A 23,590-nucleotide genomic window follows, 5' to 3' on the forward strand; every position below is an offset into this window, starting at 1 on the left:
CATAGTCTTGTGTAGTCTTGGTGTTATTCCCCTTCCCTGATGCCCGGAAGGAACATAAAAACTATGCCTTGAAAGTATGCCCAGTTCTTCCACAAAATCAAGGCCTCTAGCACTGTCTACCAGTAAGGTTGGGTGTCCTCCGATGATTGAAGGTGGTCCCACCACTGACCTTGTCTTGTGGGTTGTTAACTCCATCACCAATACAGTTGAGACGAACCTCCTACTGTGATAGCTTTCCTCGAACGCAGCAGTCTCAAAGGGCACGCTTGGTAAAGACAATACTGAAGGCTTATGCTGTGGGATGAGAGATGCTATACCTCTTGGTACTGGACGTTATGACAGTACAGCAGAGAAGTCATCCAGTACTGATACACCTTCAGTTTCTGTTGAAGTTACCTGCCAGTAAAGTTCAACTCTCGGTACTGGCATAGCTGACTTGAGTCAGTCTAGTGTCACCTAGATACAGTTATTTTCCTACCTTGACAATTTGCTGGTAGAATGTCAGTCCAAGAACAAGGTAGAATTCAGTTTAGCAGAATTTAATGTTTTGAGATCCGTTGATCAATGAGAGCTTGTCAGTCTTCAGTACAGAAATCGGAATTTATAGGGGCATTCTTGGTTTCTGTAGTAATCAGGCTTCTCAGGTCCAGCCAGATTCCAGGCAGTGTTAACAATTTCTCTCAGATCTGAAAGTCCTTCCAATAACAGCTTCAAGGAACTACCCCGGTCTTCTGAAAATATAACCTCATTAACATATATGGACTGTCCTGAGAAACTTTTGTCTCAGAAAGTTACAGGACTGGTTAAAATCAGTGTACTACCTGGCTCATAACCCATTGGACATATTCATTTATGTGCTTGCAACTGTGCTAGTCTTTTTGGAATAATGAATGGATGCAGCCCAACTTGTGTATGGTAATTGTGTTTGCCCCTCCTCTATCCACACTGACTCTTGAATGTCATACTAAGAAAGTTGATGGGTCCACCCTTTGAACTGATGGCTTACCTGTTAATTCACACACCCACCCTTATCTAATTCCTAGGGCTCAGGCCGGAAGTTCCTGCAAACCCACAGGAAGTTCCGCCCTGAGCCCTAGGAATTGGGTAAGGGTGGGTGTGTAACCTGTTCATTATTCCAGCTATATAGGAAATTCATGGGTTTTGGCAAGAAGAGTGGCAGAATTGCAATCATTGGTAGTTAATCCTCCCTACATAGTCTTCTGTAAGAATAAAGCAAACTTATGTCTGCATCCAAAAACTTTGACTTTAGTATCAGAATTCCACTTCACTCAGGCAATATACTTACCAAATTTCCTAAGCCCCATTCTCATAAGGATGAAAAGAGACTCCATGCCTTGGAAGTTAGAAGAGGATTAGTGTTGTAATTGGACAGAGCTAGGTCATTTAGGTTGTCCTCCCAGCTGATTGTGGTTATTGTAGAAAGGACGAAAGCCCTTGCAATCTTACCTCAGAAAATCTCATCCTGGATTTCTAAATGTCCATCAGTCACTGGACAGGTACACTCTGAAATCCATCTCAGATTGAATTTCTTGTGCGTTGTCTGAAGTGGCATGAACATGTGCAGTGCCTTGAAGTTAAAAATGGTTAGTTGCTGTTCTGTTGTTCTTTGAGATGCATTACACATTCCCGTCCAGTATGAAGGAACTGAAGAGATTTGGGACAGCCCTCCCCTTTATACCATTGTGCAGCAGCATGAGTCAGAAGAGGGTGTACATGCTGTGCCAACAGATACAGTGAGGGAAGAATTTGACTCTGGTACGCAGGGCATGCACACACCTGAAGTGAAATGTACCTGTGCAACACATCTCAAAGAACAAGAGTTACAGAACAGGTAAGCAACTATTTTTTCCCTGCAGCTACTCCTGGCTTCAAATTTAGCTCAAGCCAACTTGCTTTCATATACATTCCAGTTTTATGCAGCTTGGTGGGCAACAAGTTTGTCAGCTCTGAATGGGAAAGATTTAGGGCTGAACGTTATCAGTATATTGATGGCAGTGTTGCCCAGCACGGTCTGTCTCCCCTTATGTTTTTACCAAATGTTCAGTAAGAGGGCTGATAAAATTGAACCATGTGGCGCACCACACCATAAAGCTCCTGAGGGAAGACAAGATACCTATCACCCTATTCTCAGATGAATCAGGAGAATTGGCAAAGCTGACCACCTAAAGTGCAACTTTCATTGGCGTATATAGTAGTATGTTGTGATGGTTGATATCAAAAACCTCTACAGGATTCACTCACTGAACCTCTTAAGGCTTAGAGCTAAAACCCAGTTGGAATAGCTATATAATATTAATACTGGTCAGGTTCTGCTTAAGTCTACTTGCTAGTAACACATCTTTAATTTGTGCCCAGAAAGGAGTTGGTAGTGATTCTCTAAAGTAGTTGCTAAGCTCTCATGTTCTCGTCTGGACACTTTGAAACAGACCGTGAGGATTGATATGTACTTCGTAAGACATTAGTGAGCTGAGGTACAAAACCAGACCTGAGGAAGGTAGACGACTATCTTCACTAGGAGACATCTATATTAAAAGTCCTGTACTTAGCATTTTATGTCCATTTATTACTTGGTTAAAGATTAATCTATTGGCAAAAGCAAGATACTTCATTCTATATGTAAATCCAAACAGATACACAGAATTTTTGTTAATCTATGTAGGTAAGCAGCTATCATTGGGTTATGTCTACACTGCAAAAATAAACAAACCAGAAACATTGGGTCTCAGAGCCCAGGTCTGCTGACTTGGGCTTGTGCTATGGGGTGAAAGTAGCAGCGCAGATGTTTGCAATTGGGCTAGAGCCTAGTCTCTGAGATCTACCCTTGCCTTGCAGGGTTATAGATCCTGGATACCAGCCTGAATCCAAACATCTGTGCTGCTATTTTTAGCCCTCTACTGTGAGTCCTGCAAGCCCAAATCAGTAGACCAGGGCTCTGAGACTTGCTGCTATGGATCTTTTTCTTTCTTTCTTCTTTCTTTTTTTCTTTCCAGCTTAGACATGTCCTTAACCATGTATTTTAGGATAAATCACTGGAACTTTTGTGACATTTGTGTAATTGTTTTTGGCTAATGAATAGTTCTCTTCTGCTTGATAGGTGGGCAACACAAGGTTTTGATTTTCTTCAAGCCATTGAGCCAGCCTTTATTTCAGCTCTGCCTGAAGAAGATTTCTTGGTATGGAATTGTTCTTACATTGTATCCCAACCTGCTTTCCATTCCGCTTCAATAAATTAAAATCTCTTTTATCAAGGACACTTTCTGTGCCCTTATGTCTGATTAATTATTGTTCAGAAACTGTTCTATATAAACCTAATGCTGATTATCTGATTTAGCTTGAAAAATTGAGTGGTGCATACTGAATGACATCAACATACAAAAAACTTTAAAAGTGTTATGTCATGTTTCTGCAGTACTGAAGCCTTTGTATAGTAGCAACATTCACAATCTAGGATACTTGGCAGATTTTGCTGATGAGCTATTAATTTACACTCAACTAAACATTGCTTTCTATCGGATGCTTTGAAATGTATCTTTAATAACCCTAGTTCATGTATGAAGCAAACACAAATCGTTACAATCTAACGGCATGTCTTTAGAGCTAAATTATACTAATGCACGAGATTTAAAATTTGAATCTTGCCTTTTTACTGTTAAATTATATGGTATTATTTGTGTCTGGTTTTAGGGTACTGGGGCTGTTTTGTTTCAGTGAAACAGAATCCTGGAAACTTTAGTTCTGTAATGTGGTATGTTATAGTTCTGCAGTGGAACTGAAAGTACAGCTCTCCCAAAAGTAGCAGAACACAGAGTAATATTGATAGTGATTGTGTTCAGTTTTACTGAGTCAGTGTTCCTTTGTAATTTTGACGGATATTTTTGCCAGTTGATTTTTCTTTTCTCAACTAGTGTGTCTGCATTTATTTAAAAAACAGCACAGATTGCTAAAAGTAATGTGACCAGAAACCTCTCCTGCAGTCAGTGCATTTTTCTCTGCAGCATTTTTCAGCTTTACTGTTTTCAGGAGGCAAAAGAGCATTCATCGCCAGTGGCAATACACTATAGCTGAGCCATTAAATAGAAGGTAGATCATTATGAACAAATTAAAAATACATTATTAAATATTAGGATACAGTATTCCTATTAAATAAATACTGAAATTTTAGCATTAATTATTTTTCCTTGAATATTAATCTAAAATGAAACTAGCTCTTAGTACAAAAATCCTGAAGTGGCCTGTTTTCCAATGTTTGCATTACTGGGAAATAAGTAAACCTGCAACAGTGAGCTTCGTTGCCTGGGTCAGCTATGGTTTTTAAAAATTCCTGTTCTCTTTAAATATGTTGATAAGCTTGAGCATTGTGCCTAATATGGTACAGAAGGTATAAAGTTCTATCTTTAAAAGCTAGCCCTGGCCTATTTTTTTCTAACTTTGATGCAGTTTCTGAAGTAGCCATAGCAGTTTGACGGATAAAATTCTCAGAAGGGTAGTTGTGTTAGTCTGTAATTTTAAAAACAAAAAGTCCTGTGGCACTGTAAAGACTAACACAAAATATGTATATCATATCCTGAGCTTTTGTGGGCAAAACCCATTTCCTTAGATGAGCCGTCTGATGAATAGTATACTTTGTTAAAAACAATCTCTAGTTGTAATGCTAGCACGTTCTGATATGAACTCTTCTGCTCTCAAACTTGCAGTGTCAGTATTTGATGGGAGACTTTGAAAAAAATAAATATAAAGGTGTTTTGGTGTGTTAGAATCTTACTCTTTCCCCTGCATATGTATGGAATCAAAACCACATCATAGTGTTAAGGGGAGTGGGATTTGCAATGGTAACTGCAGAGAGATCAAGAGAATACCCCTGTAGCAGTCAGGATAGCTAAGCTAAATTCAAACCTGATATAAACAGAAAAAGACTGAATTGAAGTCGATGAAGGTTGTGCCATCTTACACCCAGTTTCAGTTTAATAGGGAAGCATTAGTACTTCTGTTTTACAGATGAGGAAATGGAAACAGAAGGATTAAATGACTTGTCCATGTTCTCTCTCTGTGTGTAGCAAAGCTGGGAATTGAACTCAGTCTCCTGAGTCTTAGTTCAGTGGTCTTACCACAAGACCATTCTTTCTTGAGAGAAATGTTCATTTTGTGAGTGAACAGAAGAGGGGTTTCCTCTTACCCCAACAAAAGCAATTTTTCTTTGTCAACAATGAGCACTATATCTCAGCGTGAACAGCATCTTTGGATATTATCAGCCAGGTCTAATACATCTCTAATACTTATCTTCTTATTCTGTTATATATTATTGTTTATGTGGTGTCATTTTTATAACCAAGTTTAGTCCCAGACTATTAGGGGAGAGAAAATGTTATAGATGCAATATATTTTATTGAGCCAACATCTGTTGGTGAGAGACATTGTGTATGTTTGAAAGTTTGTGTCTCACCAACAGATGTTGGTACAATAAAATATACTACGTTACCCAGCTTCTTTCTATCATTGTTCAGTCTTTTTAACTACTTAATTCTGGCAAGTCCATTGTTGGCTAATAATGTCTGGTAATGAAATCCTAATGTTTGGCTCCAGAGATATAACAGAATAGATAGAAGCGGTAGTATTATGAGTGAAGACTATATGCATATATTGAAGCACTAAGACCCTTCCTTTGTGGATAGACATCACACTGTGACAAATGACTATTAGAGAAATGAAGTCTAAACTACCTCATACACTAACAAGTATATTTTCAAAAGTTTCAGGGGGTAGCAGTCTGTAACAGGAAAAACTTAAACAACAAATAGTCTAGTAGCGCCTTAAAGACTAAATAGTTACAAGAGGCTGATAAGAACCATTAGCACCTTCTTTGTTCAGTTGGTTACTTAATGGTTAATTCATTAAGATGTGGAAGATGATGTGGAACATGGCTGATATCCCAGTTCATACAGTTACATAAGAATTAAACTTGTGAATGAAGTTCCAATCCTTCTCTGTGTATTTGGCTTGTGGAATTGGTCTGAAACAAAACAAGGGGTTTGGAGATCCATTAATGAGTGTCCAGGAAGATTAAAGTGTTCTCCAACAGTTTTGTGTACTGCATTTTCAGATATCTGACTTTGTCCATTAATTCTTTCCCGTAGAGACTGTCCAGTTTGGCCAGTATTCATTGCAGTAGGGCATTGCTGGTGTAGTTCACATTAGTGGATGTGCAGTTAAATGAGCCTCTGATTTGGTGGCTGATGTGGTTGGGTCCAGTGTTGAAATCACTGGTGTAGCTGTGTGGGCAGAGTTGGCACTGGGGCTGATTGCAGGGGTGGGTTCCTGGATGATTCTGATGGAGGGATGTTGCATGGTTACTGGAAAGAATTTGTTTGAGTTTAGGGGGTTGTCTGTAAGCAAGAATTGGCCTTTTCCCCCCAAGGCCTCTGAGTGAGAGTGAGGGGTAATTTTCCAGGATAGGTTGTAGATTGTTGATAATACGTTAGAGGGGTCTGGAATTCTGTTGTTTTTCTCTTTTGGGCCAGTCTTGAAGTAGTTCATATCTGAGTACAGGCAGTCCCCGAGTTACGCGGATCCGACTTATGTCGGATCCACAGTTACGAACGGGGATTTTTTCGCCCCAGAGGACTGGAGCGGCGGGATGCCTGGTCCCGCCGCCCGCCTCCTCTGGGGCGAGAAAAGCTGCTCCCCGTCTCCCTGGTCTGCTGGGGGAGCCAGCAGTCCAGGGAGACGGGGAGCAAAGCGTCGGAGGACCTGGGCCGGACCCGCGGCGCTTCCAGCTGATCTGGAAGCGCCGCGGGTCCGGCCCAGGTCCTCCGCGGCTTTGCTCAGCATCTCCCTGGTCTGCAGACAAGGGAGACGCTGAGCAAAGCCGTGGAGGACCCGGGCCGGACCGCGGCGCTGATCTGGAAGTGCTGCGGTCCGGCCTGGATCCTCCGCCGCTTTGCTCCACGTCTCCCTGGTCTGCTGGGGGGGGACGCAGCTAGTGCCCCCCCCCCCCCAGCAGACCAGGGAGACGTGGAGCAAAGCCCGGGGCCTGTGGTAGAGCAGGTGGGGCGCTGCCGGTTGGTCCCGCAGCACTGCTCCTTGGCGCTACTGGACCAACCCGGCAGCACCCCAGCTGCTCTGCCCCAGGAGTCGTTATTCAGCCGCTGCTGACCAGTTTCAGCCACTGCTGATCAGTTTCAGCAGCGGCTGAATCAGGACGTCTGGGGCAGAGCAGCTCGGGTGCTGCTGGGTTGGTCCAGTAGCGCGGCCGCTCCTCAGCGCTACTGGACCAACCCAGCAGCACCCGAGCTGCTCTGCCCCAGGTGTCCCCAAGTCAGCGGCTGCTGAAACTGACCAGCGGCTGACTACAGGAAGCCCGAGGCAGAGTTGCTCTGCCCCGGGCTTCCTGGAATCAGCTGCTGATCAGTTTCAGCAGCAGCTGACTTGGGGACGCCTGGGGTTCTTAAGTTGAATCTGTATGTAAGTCGGAACTGGCGTCCAGATTCAGCCGCTGTTGAAACTGATCAGATTCAGCCGCTGTTGAAACTGATCAGTTTCAGCAGCGGCTGAATCTGGATGCCAGTTACGACTTACATACAGATTCAACTTAAGAACAAACGTACAGTCCCTATCTTGTACGTAACCCGGGGACTGCCTGTACTTTTTTTGGCTCTGTTGATCTGTTTTTTCACTTCTCTGATTGGGTATTTCAGTTTTAAGAATGCTCTATATAGATCTGTAGGTGTTTGTCTCTCTCTGTGGGATTGGAGCAAATCTGGTTGTATCTTAGGGCTTGGCTGTATACAATAGATTGAGAACTGTGTTTGGGATGGAAGCTAGAGGCTTGACAGTAAGTGTGGAGGTTGGTAGGTTTCCGGTATAGGGAGGTGGAAATTTGTCCATTTAATTGTACTGTACTGTCAAGGAAGTGGATTTCTCATGTGGACTGATTGAGGCTGAGGTTGATTGTGGGATAGAGGTTGTTGAAATCCCTGTGAAATTCTTCAAGGATCGTTTTCTTGTGGGTCCATATGATGATGTCGTCGATGTAGCGTAAGTAGAGTAAGGATGTTGGGGGTGAGAGCTGAGGAAACATTTCGTTAGTAGCATGCACACAACTAAATAGGTCATTCCTGTTGTGAAGAAATGTGTATTAGGAATTTGAGATTTTTTTTTTTGGCAATTACCTTGTCTGGTGTACGAAATCATAGTGTTTTTTGTTTTGTTTTGTTTCCCTCTCCTAGAGTTTACAAGCTCTGATGAATGAATGCATCGGCCATGTAATTGGAAAACCTCACAGTCCTGTTACAGGTTTGTACCTTGGTAAGACAGCAATTACTGGCATTTCTTCTGGAAACTAGCTACTATAGTTGGTATAAATACATTTGAAAAACAATCATTTGATTATAAGGTAATTTTTAAAACTTTAAAGTTAACAATAAAAAGATAATTTTAAAGATTTTTCCTGGTTCATATAAGAACATTACTGTCTATTATCATAATGCACCCAAGTAATGTGCAAAATGGAAACCGTCCATATTTTCAGGTAGAGGGGTGGGGTTTTTTGTTTTTTTTTAATAAAGTAAATCAGTCAGGTGATTCCTCAGACTCAGGGCAAGTCTACACTATAAAATTTAAGTCTGTCTAAATTATGCTGACGTGTGGCCATGGCAGTCATTAAATATTTTTTGCATGTCCACACTAGAGTCCTTGTGTTGGTACTCTGCACACAATCACTGGTTTAACTGTTAGAATGGGGCATCATGAGCCTGCTTCTGAAAGGCCGTGTCAGTCAATTTAAGCAATGCAGTGTTTACACTGACACCATGTTGAACGAAGTGCTGTGCCTCTTACGAAGGTGGCATTTAAGTTGGAGTAGTGGAAGACTTATAGTGGTGGAAACTACATTTTAATGGAGACACTTTGGATTAGCTTGACCTGACTCTGTAGGGTAGACCAGGGCTGCTTAGTATCCTTAAATGACTCCAAAAGGTGTCCCATCAAATCTTCTGAAGAAAATATTGAGGTTCTGAGGAGTTATAACTTGGGGGAAGTCAGGACTTTATCGAGGCCTCTCCTGTAGTTGATCCCATGGCAGATAAGAATAGAGGAGTGAAGAAGTGGCTACAGCAGAATTTCAGATTCAGGTCAGAAGCAAATGTTTGTAAGAACCAGCTAAATATTCACATACATTTGGGGGCTTTTCTGTATGGCAAGTCAGGGTATGACTCTACAGAGCACCTGTTTGCCCTGCAATAATGTCCTGTGCGGATACTGCTAAAATTAACTGAAAGCCAAGCCGTATTCCAGGACTTCTAGTGCACTGTACTAATGTCCACTAGTGACTTTACTTTTTGGTAAGCTGGTACACTACATTGCTGCACAGTATCTTTCCATGTAGACAAGCTCTGAGTGGTTTGGTGTCTTCTGTGGAGAAGTTTCCTTGCAATGCAGTTTTTGACTTTATTTTCATATTACAAAGAAGCTGTGTAGACACAAGTGGCAATTGTTTGAAAAGAAGCTTTAATGTTCCTTGTTGTTTGACTCCAGTTATCACAAAACAAAAATTTTCCTGGCTCTAAAATGAGCTACTTGCCATGTGGGTCACACTCACCATTGAAGTGCTAAATACAATATCCTTAAGTTTACAAATCTACTTCTTAGGTAAAGTTGTTATTGTGGTTCCTATCTAGAAGTATATTTCTAGGTAAAGATTATCATAAAATTAGGCCAGTTTGAGACAAATTTTAATACTACTTTAGTTTCCACTAAACAGCTATGGCTTGTAAATATTTTAAGTAAGATTACCTAAACCCTGATTATTTTATAAAAGACTAATAAATCTTCCTACATGTATTTCGGTTTAATATTAAACACTTTATGGATTAAAGTAATCCTATTTAAAAGTGTGATTCTGTATATAGAGTAAGCATACATAAGTTTATAATTACTGTCTACCAGGGGAAACCGGTTGGAAACAATTTGACAGAGCCTAGAGTTAAATGTTAGTTGATACTGTAGTTGCAGGATATTTCAAATACCTTTATTAATTGTATGGCCTAGGAAAATACAATTGTAAAATGGAGATGAGAAGAACCATTGCCAAATTTGTAATTCAGTGCATCTAAAATTATAGTCAACTATATTATTTACCAAAAAACAAATGTTAATTGCAGCGTTTTTCTTTGATGTTGCTTTTCAGTAGTGCTGCCACAACAATAGAGATGTGACAGTCTGTTAGGCTTTATATGAAACCAAACTGCCTAGCCAACAGAGTATTTCTGATTGTACCTGGAACTCTTGTAAACCTTCTTGTGTTTTCTCAAGGTTAAAAATGTCCTTTGTTAAAACAATAAACCTCTGTGATGTAGTATTTCATGCATGAGGAATATTAACTTTTTCATACATATTTTCTATCTTATGTCCTTGTAGGAGACTTCTGTGCTGATATCTGGTGCAGTACTTCCAGTATCTTTGTTAGATTTTTGGAAAGATATAACTTAACAAAATCATTTTGGCTGCTTACTGCCCACACTGCAATTATAGTGTCATTTTAGTATCGTTGCTGCAGTTAGGCATGCTGTCTAGTAATTTCTCTTATTCACTGCCTGCTTACCAGAGCCATTAGTCATTAGGAGACATTCATAACTCTTATTTTTCAAGAAGTTGCACAGTGGTCTCTCATTTTTTTTTCCACGTTGTCTAGACAAACTTCACATATGTTAAGGCACAACTAGGAGTAGGAAGCAGCTGCTGGTTCAGAAAGCATAAATAGCTCTTCCACACTATGATGAATGAGGGCAGTTAGGTTTAAATGGCAGGTGGAATTAAGGAATTGCAGAAAAAGAGGAGAGGGAAAAAGCATGGGTATTGTGAAAAGTACAGAGAAGTGGTATTGGGAAGAGAACATAACAGGGCTGAGCTGAAGCTATCACATGAAGGGGAGGGAAGGAAGAGTAGTACAACTTATAGGAAAAATTATATCCTTTTGAATTGTTTTCAGTTCAGTGAATTTAATATCAAAAGAGAACCCTTATTTGCAAGTAACAAAATAATTATAAAAACCCTTTATTACAAGTATTTTTATTTAACTTGACTGTGAACAGGCCTCAGCCCTGCAAAGATTTGCACACATGTACTGAAGCTTGAATGCTTTAGTCCCACAACAGCTCAGAGAATACAGTTTAGCATATGTGTAAATCTTTGCAGCACTGGTATAAAACACTGTATTTAATGTACTGGGATGTACAGATATCTAATTTTTAAAAAAAATTCCCAACTTTTTTCGTCAATTGCACAGTATTAATTATTCATTTTAGTTGCTGAGAGAGAGAGATTTCTTACTGTGACAGATATAGCTGAGTCCTGTTATGATCCTCTTTATTTGTAAATCACATACTAAATGCATAGTTTGAAAGAATTATGTGCAGTGTCCTTCTAGAGTCTAGGTCTAGGGTTCATTTTATTATACATTTCACCACCAATTGGGGTTATAAATTTATAAGGGAGTCAACTACTTTTCTGTCCAAATACCCCTCACCCCACTCTGTTTTCTTTTAGAATGAAATTAACATACAATATAAATACTAGTTAGAATAACTCAATGAAGTGTTTTGTGCTCTTTATGTAAGCCTTTAGAATTTTAGATTCATAGTGAACTAGATCAAAGATGAAAAAGATGTTCGTTTTGGCTACAATGATGGTTTTAACATACATATAAGCCCAAAATACTGAAATACTTGCAAATGCTGATTCAGCCATCACTGAATGCACAATGTCTTGGCTGACAACTTTTAAAACTGATAAAACTTTATTAATTTAGCTCACTGCGTATATGCATGGCATTTGACCAGCTTGCTTTTCATTTCATAGTTATCCAGAAAATTAATATTTCTGATGTTAGGAGCATTTTATAAAGCAATAGTATTGGCATTTTTCAGCTTTTAACATTTATTTATTACATAAATAATACAAAATAAAAAATTATCCCTTTCTTATGATGTTGAAAAGTGAAAATACTGACACAGTATTTTCACATTAGCTGCACATCTTGTTACAGTTGGCTTTTTTTCTTCCTGTGATGGTTTTAAAGGCTGTTTATATTTTATAGAAATTTGATGCTGAGTATGGTTATAAGTGTTATATTTTAAATGAGATTTTTGGACTTTGTATATGCAAAATCGATAAAATATTTTGATGTAAATAGAAGCTGAATTGATATAATGTAGTTGCTTAATTTAAGGGGCAACCTTTAATAAAATCATAACATTTTTTGAATTTTTCATACATGTGTTTTTTCTGATATTTTCATAACATGTTGACTTTTACCATTTGCAGCTATTCATCGAAACAGTCCTCGTCCTATGAAAGTACCTCGATGCCACAGTGATCCTCCAAATCCTCACCTTATCATCCCAACTACTGAAGGGTTCAGGTATTCAGCACTTGTCCAGACTCTTAAATGTCAACTTTCTCCCCATTCACTGAAAGCTGGTATAACTGAAGCTGTTTGTTTAACTCAGGGTACTGAATATTATTGTTTCTCTAAAATTCTTGTTTTGATAAAGCTAATATGTCTGTTTTTACAAGAGGGAAATCAAGGAGATTTAAAAGAAATCAGTATTTTAAAGGTATGCTTTTGGAGATGATGCATTTTCTCATTTGTTTAATGCTTTGTTTGCTGCATGCTTTCCAACTTGAAAGTCATTCTTTGTTTCCTTTTTTTCCAAAATTGCTTTGGGAAAAGAATATTTATAATGAGATAAATAGCTTTTTTCTTTCTCCTGAGTGAGCATGTGAGGCCTCTCACTTTGCTACTGTGGTTTAGTTTAGATTAAATTTAAAAAGATAATATCATTGAATATGGTGGCATTTCTGTATCTTATGGATAAATCATTTTTAAACTAGATTCACATTCTTGTTTTCCATTTAAAGGTTTGGTATAGAAATAGTGCTAAAATATTTTTTTTAAAACTTCCAAATTAATTTGGTCAGTCTTCGACAAACAAAATAAAGGGCTCTCTTTTCAAAGGGACTTTAGTTCAGCCTCAGAATGTGCATCTAAAATTTTTCAAAACCATTTATTTACACACACAAATTGGGATTTATTCTAGAGGTTGAAATGATGTCCTTCTTAACATTTTGATTGTTTGCCTATTCACTACTCTATTTCTAAAGCTTCCAAGTCCAAATTTATTTTACAAACTCCCTTCCCATGAATAAACTTGAAAAATTTGACGTGTTTCACTATCTCAATTTTTTAAATTATATTTTCAAATCCATTCACTCTTTCAACTGTTTCCTGAAGTCTTTCTTCTCATCGCAGCACGCGGAGTGTCCCTTGTGATGTACGGAACCATTGCAGCGCTGCTGTCAGTCGCCCCGCTCCCATCGGTAGCGACTCAGCTCAACCCAAACCAGTCAGCAGTGCAAATGATACCAGGTAGTTCCACTCCACAATGCAGCAGTCTCATTTCTGTTTACATAACCCATGCAAATGGTTCCCACTTAAATACATTCCATTAGATCATTTACACAATGAAATTGTGTCATCATGCATTCTGTTCCAGTGGAGGCTTCATCTGTGTTCAGTGTATGTGAAATTGTACTGCTGACTAGGGGTCAGCAACTTTTCAGAAGTAGCGTGTTATGATTTAACTTATTCACTTCCATTTACAGGTCACCATGCTGCTGATACTTTTTAAACTCAATAATCGTCCTACTTACAGCAGCTTCATTAATAAATAAATAAAAGATGCAGATCTTACTGTTTAGTGTGATCCTTGGCCTACTTTGCCTTGCTGAGTTCTCCCATCTCAGGCTTGTAGTTTAATACTTTAAACAGCACACAAGCCTCTGAGTCAGGGTTTAGCAACCTACAGCACATCAGAGTAGCCACCCAAGCAGCCACCCCCCCAATGCAGCCATGGGCCTGTCCCTGTCTCTGTCCCACTCACTGCTACCGGGAATTGGAGTCACGGGCAGCCCGCCTGCCTGTGGCTTCAACCCCCCCCCAGCAGCAACTCGTCCAGCCACGGCTTCACCACCCCCCAACCAGTCCGGCTGCAGCTTCAACACTCCCCCCCCCCCAGCAGCAACCCACCTACCTGCCACGTGTCCTAGGCCCAAAATGCCAGCAACAGCTGCCCCACAATTGGCCTCAGCCCCAGCGGCAGCCAGCCCCCAATCTGGCCTTGGCCAGCAGACACTCCCTCCCCCCAATTCAGCTCAGGGCCATCCCTATCTCTGCCCCATCAGCTGGAGCAGGCACACGCTCATCTTCTAGGAACAGGAGGAAAGCGAGTGCTGCTGAGGCGGTGGGAGGGCTTGGATTAGAATTTTTTGTGCGTTGGTGCGTAGGTGCACACATTAAGGGAACACTAGTGCAGGCTCCCAGCTGCACGGGGGACGAGGGACAGGGCTGAGCTCCTACCTTGCGTGCCAGTGAAAGTCGGGTGGCACACTTGCCGTAAGTTACCAACCCCTGCTGTAACTGTACATGTTTATAAGTCTTCACTGAACTAAAACAAGAAGGTAATTTATACATACAGTTTTGACTTTACTCATCGGTCAAAAAATATACAGTAATTCATGCCATAAAAATGCTCATGCAGTTAACATGCCATTAATTTCCTCAATAGATTAGCTTTGATAGGTTATTAGTACAGGCAGTCCCCGAGTTACGCGGATCCCACTTATGTCGGATCCGTACTTACGAAAGGAGCTTTTTTCGCCCCGGAGGATGTGGGCGGCGGGACCGCCCAGATGCGCCGCAGTCCTGCCGCCCGCGTCCTCCCGGGGCGAGAAAAGCTGCTCCACGTCTCCCTGCTCTGCTGGGGGCCCTCCTCCCCAGCAGACCAGGGAGACGCGGAGCAAAGCCGCGGAGGACGCGGGCGGTGGGACCACCCAGACGCGCCACGGTGCGGCTGCCCACATCTCCATGGTCTGCTGGGGGGAGGGAGGGGGGCACAGCTAGCGTGCGCCCCCAGTAGACCAGGCTTTTCTCGCGGATGCCTGTGGTAGAGCAGCTGGGGCGCTGCCAGTTGGTCCCACAGCGCCGCTCCTTGGCGCTACTGGACCAACCCGGCAGCACCCCAGCTGCTCTGCCCCAGGTGTCCTGATTCAGCCGCTGCTGGTTAGTTTCAGCAGCGGCTGAATCAGGATGCCTGGGGCAGAGCAGCTGGGGTGCTGCTGGGTTGGTCCAGTAGCGCCTAGGTGCAGCGCTACTGGACCAACCCAGCAGCACCCCAGCTGCTCTCTGCCCCAGGTGTCCCCAAGTCAGCCGCTGCTGAAACTGACCAGCGGCTGACTACAGGAAGCCCGAGGCAGAGTTGCTCTGCCCCAGGCTTCCTGGAATCAGCCGCTGATCAGTTTCAGCAGCAGCTGACTTGGGGACACCTGGGACAAAGCAGCTGGGGTGCTGCCGGGTTGGTCCCCGCAGCGCCGAGGTGCGGTGCTGCGGGGACCTACCCGGCAGCGCCCCAGCTGCTCTGTCCCAGGTGTCCAGATTCAGCTGCTGTTGAAACTGATCAGTGGCTGATTCCAGGAAGCTCGGGGCAGAGAAACTCTGCCTCGGGCTTCCTGTAGTCAGCCGCTGGTCAGTTTCAGCAGCGGCTGAATCTGGACACCAGTTCCGACTTAAGTACAATTCAACTTAAGTACAAACCTACAGTCCCTATCTCGTACGTAACCCGGGGACTGCCTGTAATTGGCAAATGTTCCACTGCCTATGTATTTCTGAGTGTTTTATTTTGCAGATTAATCAGTTTGTTTATAATTAACACTCTGAATTTTTAATAAAATACAGAATTGGGGGGAAAATGTGGTTTAGTAAAGAAGAATACTTGTGAAAATTCCTGGTTGCAAATACAGACTATATTAAACATTAGTTTGTGGGTGGATTTCTACCCATGGATTCTTATACCTATGCAAAATAAGAAAAATGACCAAAGATATTTTTCATGTTTCGTAGAGGTGCCATTTTCAAAGAATGTCAAACCTGGGCAAACCTGTTTCAGTATCTTCCCATTATCATGTTTGCAACATTGGTGTCATGTTTTTATTTGTCCCCTCAAATCTGGCCTTTGCCATATGCTCTTGATTTCTCCACAGTTTCTAAGTCTGCTATTTCCTCTGCATCCTGACCACAAAAATCCTTGTTGATGTCTTGGTAATCTCTTGCCTCATCTTCTGCAAGATTGTCTCTTTGGGTCTCTCCTACACTGCTGCATTCCATCCAAATAGTTTCTAAAGTCATACTTCTCTCCTATGACTGCTGTCACTTGCTCTTTCTTATTTGCCCTCTGAATAAAGTTCAAACTCCTTGTTCTCATGTTCAAGTGTGCCCTTCTTTCCCCCACCTTCCTTTTCATTCAGGCTTTCCTTATATCCTTTCCATCACTCTTTCCCTTTGAATATTTCTTCTGTGTCCATGTTTAAGCTTCTTTCCCCTTGTTTTCTATGCTTGGTGTAATCCCATACTTGCTGTATGCTAATTGACCACTCTTTATCCCCACAAACCATGCAATGCTGTGAGTTTAGACCTGAGAAATTACGTCATAATTGTTTGACAGTTATAGCAATTTCATGCAATATCCTGAACAAACCTTGTTGAATTAAGTGTAAGTAACTTAGAAGTTCATCTTATTTTTTAAAATGTTTGTGTTATTGTGGGATTATATGTAATATCTCTAGGGAGGAGAGGTGACTAATGCAAATCTATAAGTGTTAATGAGCTTCAAAGAACTATTTGAAATGTGTGCCAGAGAAGAATGAACTTCTAAAGTTGAGGGTTTCCCAATAAGTCTCTAGTGCAGTAGTTCCCAAACTTTTCGGCATCACACCTCCCTTTTTGATTTTTAAGAAACCCTCATGCCCCTACTTCCTCTCCCCCCCCCCCCAAAAAAAAAATAGCAGCAAAACTAAGCGGGGAGAAAGGGCGAAAACAAAAATAGCAGCAAAATTTGTTGAGGAAAAAGAAAAAAAGATCGCCCTGCCCTTTTGAATTTAATCTAAACCAGTGGTCTCCAACCTTTTTACACCGAAGATCACTTTTTAAATCTCAGAACAGGCGAAGATTTACCGCCCCGCCCCTTTCTTGAAACCCGGTCCTCTCTGTTCTCCTCCTGTCCATCACTTGCTATCCCCAGCCCTTACTTACACACTCTGATAAACAGTTTATTTTTAAATTATGCAATATATAATATTAAAATCATGTGTTTATAGTTATGAAATTAATGATCTGTTTTTTATTCATGCTATTTAAATCTAAAATGAAGCATTTATAATTATACATTTTGTGGGGACAGAGTTCTGCGGCTGGGGACAGGGGAGAGGGAACAGAGTGCTGGGAGGGCAGGGGACAGGGTGCCAGTGGGGACAGAGTTCGGGGAGTGGGGACAGAGTTTGGGGAGTGGGGACGGGAATGGGGACAGAGTTCTGTAGCTGGGGACAGGGGAGTGGAGTCTGGGGAGCAGGGACAGGATGCCAGTGGCAGCAGAATCACCTGCATCTGCCTCATCCCAGGATTCTCTCTCCCTTCCCCCACGCGGGAAGCCAGCACATGCCTCCTCTGGGCCCCCCGCGGCGCAGGGAAACCCCAAGCGTGCCTGCCCAGAGGCCAACCCCCGCCTCCCGCGGCGGGGCCAAACCCCCGCGGTAGCCTGCCTCGGGGGCAACTCCCACCCCTCCAGCGGCAGGGCTAAACCTCCCTCCCTTCCACGGCATGGCCTGGCCCCTCCCCTCCCGCAGCACGGCCGACACCCGCGTGCGCCTACCCTGGGGTCAAACCCCCCTCCCACGGCCCGGCCCGGCCAACTCTCTTCCCTCCCACAGCGCGGCCAAACCCCGGGGCCGACTCCTGCTCCTACGGCGCAGGGAAACTCCTGCGCCCAACTCACCCCTCCGGCGCCAGCAGCACAGGGAAGCCTCAGCACTCCTCCTCTAGGGCCAATGCCCCCTCCTCCAGCACTCAATAGAGCTGTGGGAGGGGGATCAGCCCGCGCACTTCCGGAACCCCCGGAAGTGACGCGGGTTTCAGAGAGGACTTCCATCCACCCCGTGGGAAGCCGGCACTACACTAGAGGTAGGTAGTGGGGCTTCTCGGGGGTGGGGGGAAAATGGGGGTGGGGTTGCCCGAATGCCTCACGATCGACTGGTCGAGGCCTCGCGATTGACCAGTTGATCGCAATAGACGGGTTGGTGACCACGGATCTAAACTACAGTAGCAAAGTAAGAGGCTCTTTCTTGAGGGAGAGAACTGATAGGGGGGCTGGGTCGCCTTGCGCTGCCCCCTTATCCCCCCTGGCCCTCCAACCCGGAATTTCTTCACGCTCCCCAGTTTGGGAACTATGCTCTAGTAGGAGGTGAATGAGAATGTAGATCCCAGTTTTGCAAGAATTCAGCCTTTTGAAGCTTCATCGAGAGGGAAGGGACCTTTTGTCTGCTGACCCTGTTACAAGAGGATAAGATCTGAGGCCCAAACTGTATAAATGAGTGACTCTCAGATCCTTTAGTGTTTTTATTCTGAGTTGAGGTGGTTATGAATGTCACTGAAAAACCTCTGGGTACAGTTTTAAAGCCTGTTCACCTGCCAGAGTCCTAGTTGGAGTTGGGGTGATCTCTGGTAAATTTATTAGAATATGTGTAGGTTCAGGCAAAAAAAGTGTGGGGGAGGAGAAACAATCTGTCAATGGAACATTCATATAAGAGCTGCGTAGCAGGGTGCTGCAGGGCTGCCCATGCCAACAAAGTCATTCAGAGACCCTGAGGCTCAGTAACCACTGGTGGTGATTATCGGTTGTGCTCCCACCACTGTTTCACAGTATACAGCTTAGGTTCTAGTATGTGGTGCAAGGAGAGAGAAACAGTTGCTCTTTTTCCCTTCCCCCTCCCTCTGGCTTGCTTCCTTTCAGCCTTTTTTACAGCCCAAGGCAGTTGTCTCCCATTCACCTGTAAGGCACAGTTTTTTTTAAGCCAGCTCCAGTTTGCTTCCTGCAATGGGAGCTGGTGTGACAAAGAACTAAGTCAGCAGTTCTTGCCACTACCCTGTCACAGGCTGTAAGTTCCTTTGTGAGTTGAGTGGGAAAGAAATGAACTTCAGTTTTATTTGTTCAGTAGTTTTCTAGAAATTTTAAGTTCCTTCTTTGTGATACAGTACTAAAATGTTCATCGTGGCCATCCTTTGAAATAACATCCATTAAAAGCATGGGCCACACTTTTAATTAGTCAGGGTGGAAAGGGATGATTTTGAGTTAATAAATGGATAGAAGTTATTGTTTAAAACCAGTGTTCCCTCTAAGTTGCATGGCAGCACAGCTTCACAGGTGATTAATAAGCCCCACCAAGTCATTGAGCTCCATGCAAGGAGTCCTGAGTATCTGACAGGGCAGGGCTGATTAATCACCTATGAAACTGTGCTGCCTTGCATCTTAGAGGGAACACTGTTTAAAACCTTTTAGTATTTTGAGATTAAGAGGATACTGTTAGAATGCTGTTAATTTTACAAGCCAAACAGTCACTGCATCTGGATTCTCAAGATTTCTAAATAACTGATAGGTGTTAATTCTTTCATTTGTATGGTCATAGTGCAAAAGAGCTCTGTTGTGCTAATTAGATGGTTCATGCTCTGAAGAGGCTACAAACTCATCTGAAATAAGATGCAGCAAGCAAATGTCGCAAACATTTTAAGAAGCAAAGGGGAGAAATAAAGCAGAAAGAACAGGGCTACTGTAATAAGCAGGGCTCAATAAATCACTGAATCTATTCACCCATGGCGAGTAGATTTCAGCCGGTCGCCCCTTTCACCGGTGGTGCGCGCATGTGCAATGCGGGTCTTGCGCATGTGCAGTGCAGTGCAGGGCTGGCGGGCAGATTTTGCCGCCGTTTGTCAAGACCTGGTAATAAGATTACCTAGATGAACTATGCACATGACTAAATTAGTCTCAATCATTTTAAAGGTGTATTTTAATAAACAATGTCTGTTATTTTCACATGCTACTCAACCAACCATCACTTGTTGGCTGATTTGTTGTAGGTGGCACAGTAGAAACAGGTTTGGGATATATGGAGAATACTGGGTTATAGTCTTATAGATCCTTTCAGGGAGAGTGCGCCAGGCATGGGGGGGGGGGGGGGCCGTTTTTTTGACAGCTCTAAATAGCATATCTCCAAAGTATCTTGTCTCGTAGCATTCTGTGGTTTTTATACTAAAAGTATCGATTTGCTCCCCAGAATGGTCTCTACATGTGGAAGCTGGCTGTACAGTAGACTCTGTCTTCACTAAAAGAACAGTACTAATCTTTAGGAGAATACTACTTCTTGATGCTATTTGCGTGTTTATCAAACTTTCTCTGTACCCCCGTATAAAGGCCATCATTACAGAAGACCCAGTAATAGTGATCAACAGTGCCAAATGCTATACAGAACCTTTTCATGGATTACAGACAGAGTAAATAACTTACAGCTGAACTATGGCCTTCATTTAGAAGCTCTATCAGTTTCAGAAGCCAAGTGAGCTGTAATTGAGTAGTAGTTTGTGGTTTCTAAAAGCCACATAAAGAATTGGTCCATTATTTAAATATTCCTCTTACATTTCAGGTGATGTAAAACAGATTCCCTGTACTCTGCTCCCATCTCCTTCTGTCTTGCTCCCTACAAATTTCCCCTGAGCAGCTGTTTTTTGAGCAGGAACAAATTTATAATTTTTGAATAAAAATTTTTATGCAATTATCTTCGGCTTTCGTGTGGTGTTAAGCGAATTGTAATTGACAGACTTGTAATTGATGTGCAGTTACTGTGTATTTTTTATTTTCATTTTTAAAAACTGATTAAAAACATGAGAGAATTACAGAATAAATTTTGTCAAGGTATAAAAGAATCGAATGATCAACAGCAGTTGATGGAAAGGCCAGAAATAAGAAAAATGGATTTCAAAGAACTTTGACTTCACTTCTTAAGAGTATTCACGTATAATATTTTGGCCAATAATATTTGAAAATTGGAATGATTGTAGTGTTGTCCAAAGTTCTATGTGTTATGTTAATTAAAGCAATAATTACCTAGAAGTTTGCATACTCTTCTTGGAGCCATCTACATTGCCACTTCTGGGAGTTGGGAAGAACAAGCTGTAGTTTTTTCTTCTTACAACAGAGGCTGTGAATTCTTATGTGCACAATCTGTATTTTTAAGTTGAACTGTGATTGCTCAGGCACTAGATAGTGGTGGCGTTTTTTTTGGTTGGTGTTTTTTAAATACTATGGTCTAACTAAAGAAACTGCAAATCTGTTTAGGGATGCTAGGTATCTGGTATTGGCCTGGACAGTCCGGTATTTGCGGCTTCTGTCTAGTTAGAAAAAAACAACACAGAAAATACTGGACATTTTACATGTCCAGTATTTTTTTCTGTCTTGCTGGGACAGAAGGCCACTTGGGACATTCTTTCCCTGCCATGTCTGGTGGGGATGGGGGGGAGCATGAGATTTAAAGGCAAGAGCGTGTGTGCGTGCATGCACGTTCTCAACCATGTTCGGTATTTTTTGTGAAACTATCTGGCAACCGCAGAGTATTGTAGTAGCATTGAAGGGAATTACCATTCAAGAATGACTGTGATGTTCTGTGTACGGTGAACTTCAGTTTGTAATGAAGTAGAATGAGTGTCCCAAGGTTTTCCAACTCATAATCTGCAGATTGCTGTCTTCATTGTATTTATCCTCCCTTACAGTGAAGTTATTATAGGAAAGAAAAACAATCGCTTTACTAAGGAAGGTTCTGTTGTCTTTAAGGGTATGGATGCCTAGCCACTGGAATAGCGTAGAAACATAGCTTTCTAAACATTTACATTAGATGCACACAATTTATAGAAGCTGAGAACTTTCTAAACTAGTTGCACTAAGCAATATGTGGTGCACAAATGCTACCATAGTTCATTCAAGGCTGTTCTTAAAATACCCTTTTTTTTAATGTAATTTGAAAATTAAATGCAAAGCAATTTTATCTATGTTTATATTGAGCTTTTGATGGTCTGAATCTGTGCTCTTTCTATACTCATTTTTCCACATTCATTGTTGGATTTCCAAGGTCAATGGAGGTCATGTTTGGTAACTTACTGTTTTCTCAGACCTACTATTTGAGATTTCCTTCTGTCTTTTTTACTGTTTCTTTACCTATTTAATTATGAGGCTGTGTATATGCAATTTATTAATATAGGATTCCTGTTTTTCCTCCTAGTGGTGTTTATCTTTGAAATAGACAAATAGAACTTTGAGCTAAATAAAGCTCTGAAGTTCTTGGTGCTTGATCTAGTAAAGTGTTGAGCCCCTGTAATTCCCATTTAATCAACAGGAGTTTCAGGTGCTTAACACTACGTAAGATCACATCTTTAGGCTGGTGGAATGGGACAGGTTCTCCATCCAGGATTTAAATAATGTCAAGAAGAACATGAAAGAAAATGCTGAAGATGTACCGTACTTCACTTTACTTCCCAAGAACTTGTTTTGCCTTTGTGTGATTTTCATTAATGAGATCAGGGTGGATACTCTCACCCCCTAGGCTTCACAGATTGTCAATTCAAAAGTAATTAGTACAGTGGCTTTTTTTTTTATTAGGGGTTCCAGTGTCCCTGAAAATGATCGACTGGCTTCAATAGCAGCTGAGTTGCAGTTTAGGTCCTTGAGCCGTCACTCAAGTCCCACTGAAGAGCGAGAAGGTGATTGTTTCGATAACAGATTGTGATCTGTATCTTCAAATGAGTCATGTGATTAATTCATTGTCTCTTTCTTGTCCCAGTTCGATCTCCTTTTTAATAAATCCTTTATGAGTTCTTTAGTTCTAAACAGGACTTCACTGTGTTAGATTTAAATTAGGGACCAAATGTTCAAATTGTTTCCCCAAATATATATGGAGGGAGTGTTTCAGATGCAGTTCGGGCACCTGTGTTTCGGATAGTTGCTTGTTTACCTTTTTTATAGACCTGGGGTAGTGTTCTACAGATTTTAAAATGACATTGACACGATAGTGACATTTTGTTAGAATATCCCAGCATTATTAATTACATCCACTTACTCGCACATCTTCTCAACACAGCAATCTGTCTGTGAGATGAGGATTTCCTAGGCTGTGGATCAGAAGAAAAGCCTCTATAGTTGCAATTTCTTCATCAGTGTTACAGAAGTGCCCAAAGCCAGTACTTGTACCTATCGCTGGTGGGGAGAAATGGCTGGATCCACGTGTTGGTTGATCGATTGGTCTGGACCTCTGCTCCTCCTCCTCAAATTTCTCTGATTCCTTTAGGCACATAAGTGAAATATATTTAAACAAGTTATATTTTGTATGACAGACGATAAACTCCTCATTGTTTCAGCCAACACTTATGACTAGAGTTTGAATATAATAATTTGTGTTGTCTGTTTCCAAATGGAAAACTGTTTAAAGTACATTTTTGCTTGGTTTGCCTTTATCATTGCCTTTAATCTATACCTGGTATTAAAGGCTAGACTAGCAAGAGTGGATTGATTATTTATAGTTAAATGATTTTGCGATGCAAAGTCACTTTTTATGTGTACAGATGCTGCATTTCTACAGTCCATTCTATAGA

The 23,590-nt window shown here is 41.8% G+C and overlaps 1 protein-coding gene across 8 annotated transcripts in view; it reads left to right on the forward strand.

The window, feature by feature from the left end:
* Positions 1–23,590, forward strand: part of MAP3K4 (mitogen-activated protein kinase kinase kinase 4) — a 122,143-nt gene that overhangs the window by 67,193 nt on the left and 31,360 nt on the right. For 5 of the 8 annotated variants that reach the window (XR_012902747.1, XM_075924566.1, XM_075924571.1 and 2 more), the window contains 5 exons: positions 3,116–3,194; positions 8,244–8,322; positions 12,337–12,433; positions 13,325–13,441; positions 22,602–22,702. Coding sequence is in view for 7 of the 8 variants with exons in the window: in XM_075924566.1 (XP_075780681.1) it covers positions 3,116–3,194; positions 8,244–8,322; positions 12,337–12,433; positions 13,325–13,441; positions 22,602–22,702 (473 nt within the window). In the remaining variant the exon portion in view is untranslated. The remainder of the gene's footprint in view (positions 1–3,115; positions 3,195–8,243; positions 8,323–12,336; positions 12,434–13,324; positions 13,442–22,601; positions 22,703–23,590) is intronic. The other 3 variants (XM_075924567.1, XM_075924569.1, XM_075924568.1) reach the window with 3 other exon arrangements.

This window comes from Pelodiscus sinensis, chromosome 3 (genome assembly GCF_049634645.1).
Source record: "Pelodiscus sinensis isolate JC-2024 chromosome 3, ASM4963464v1, whole genome shotgun sequence".
NCBI lineage: Eukaryota > Metazoa > Chordata > Testudines > Trionychidae > Pelodiscus > Pelodiscus sinensis.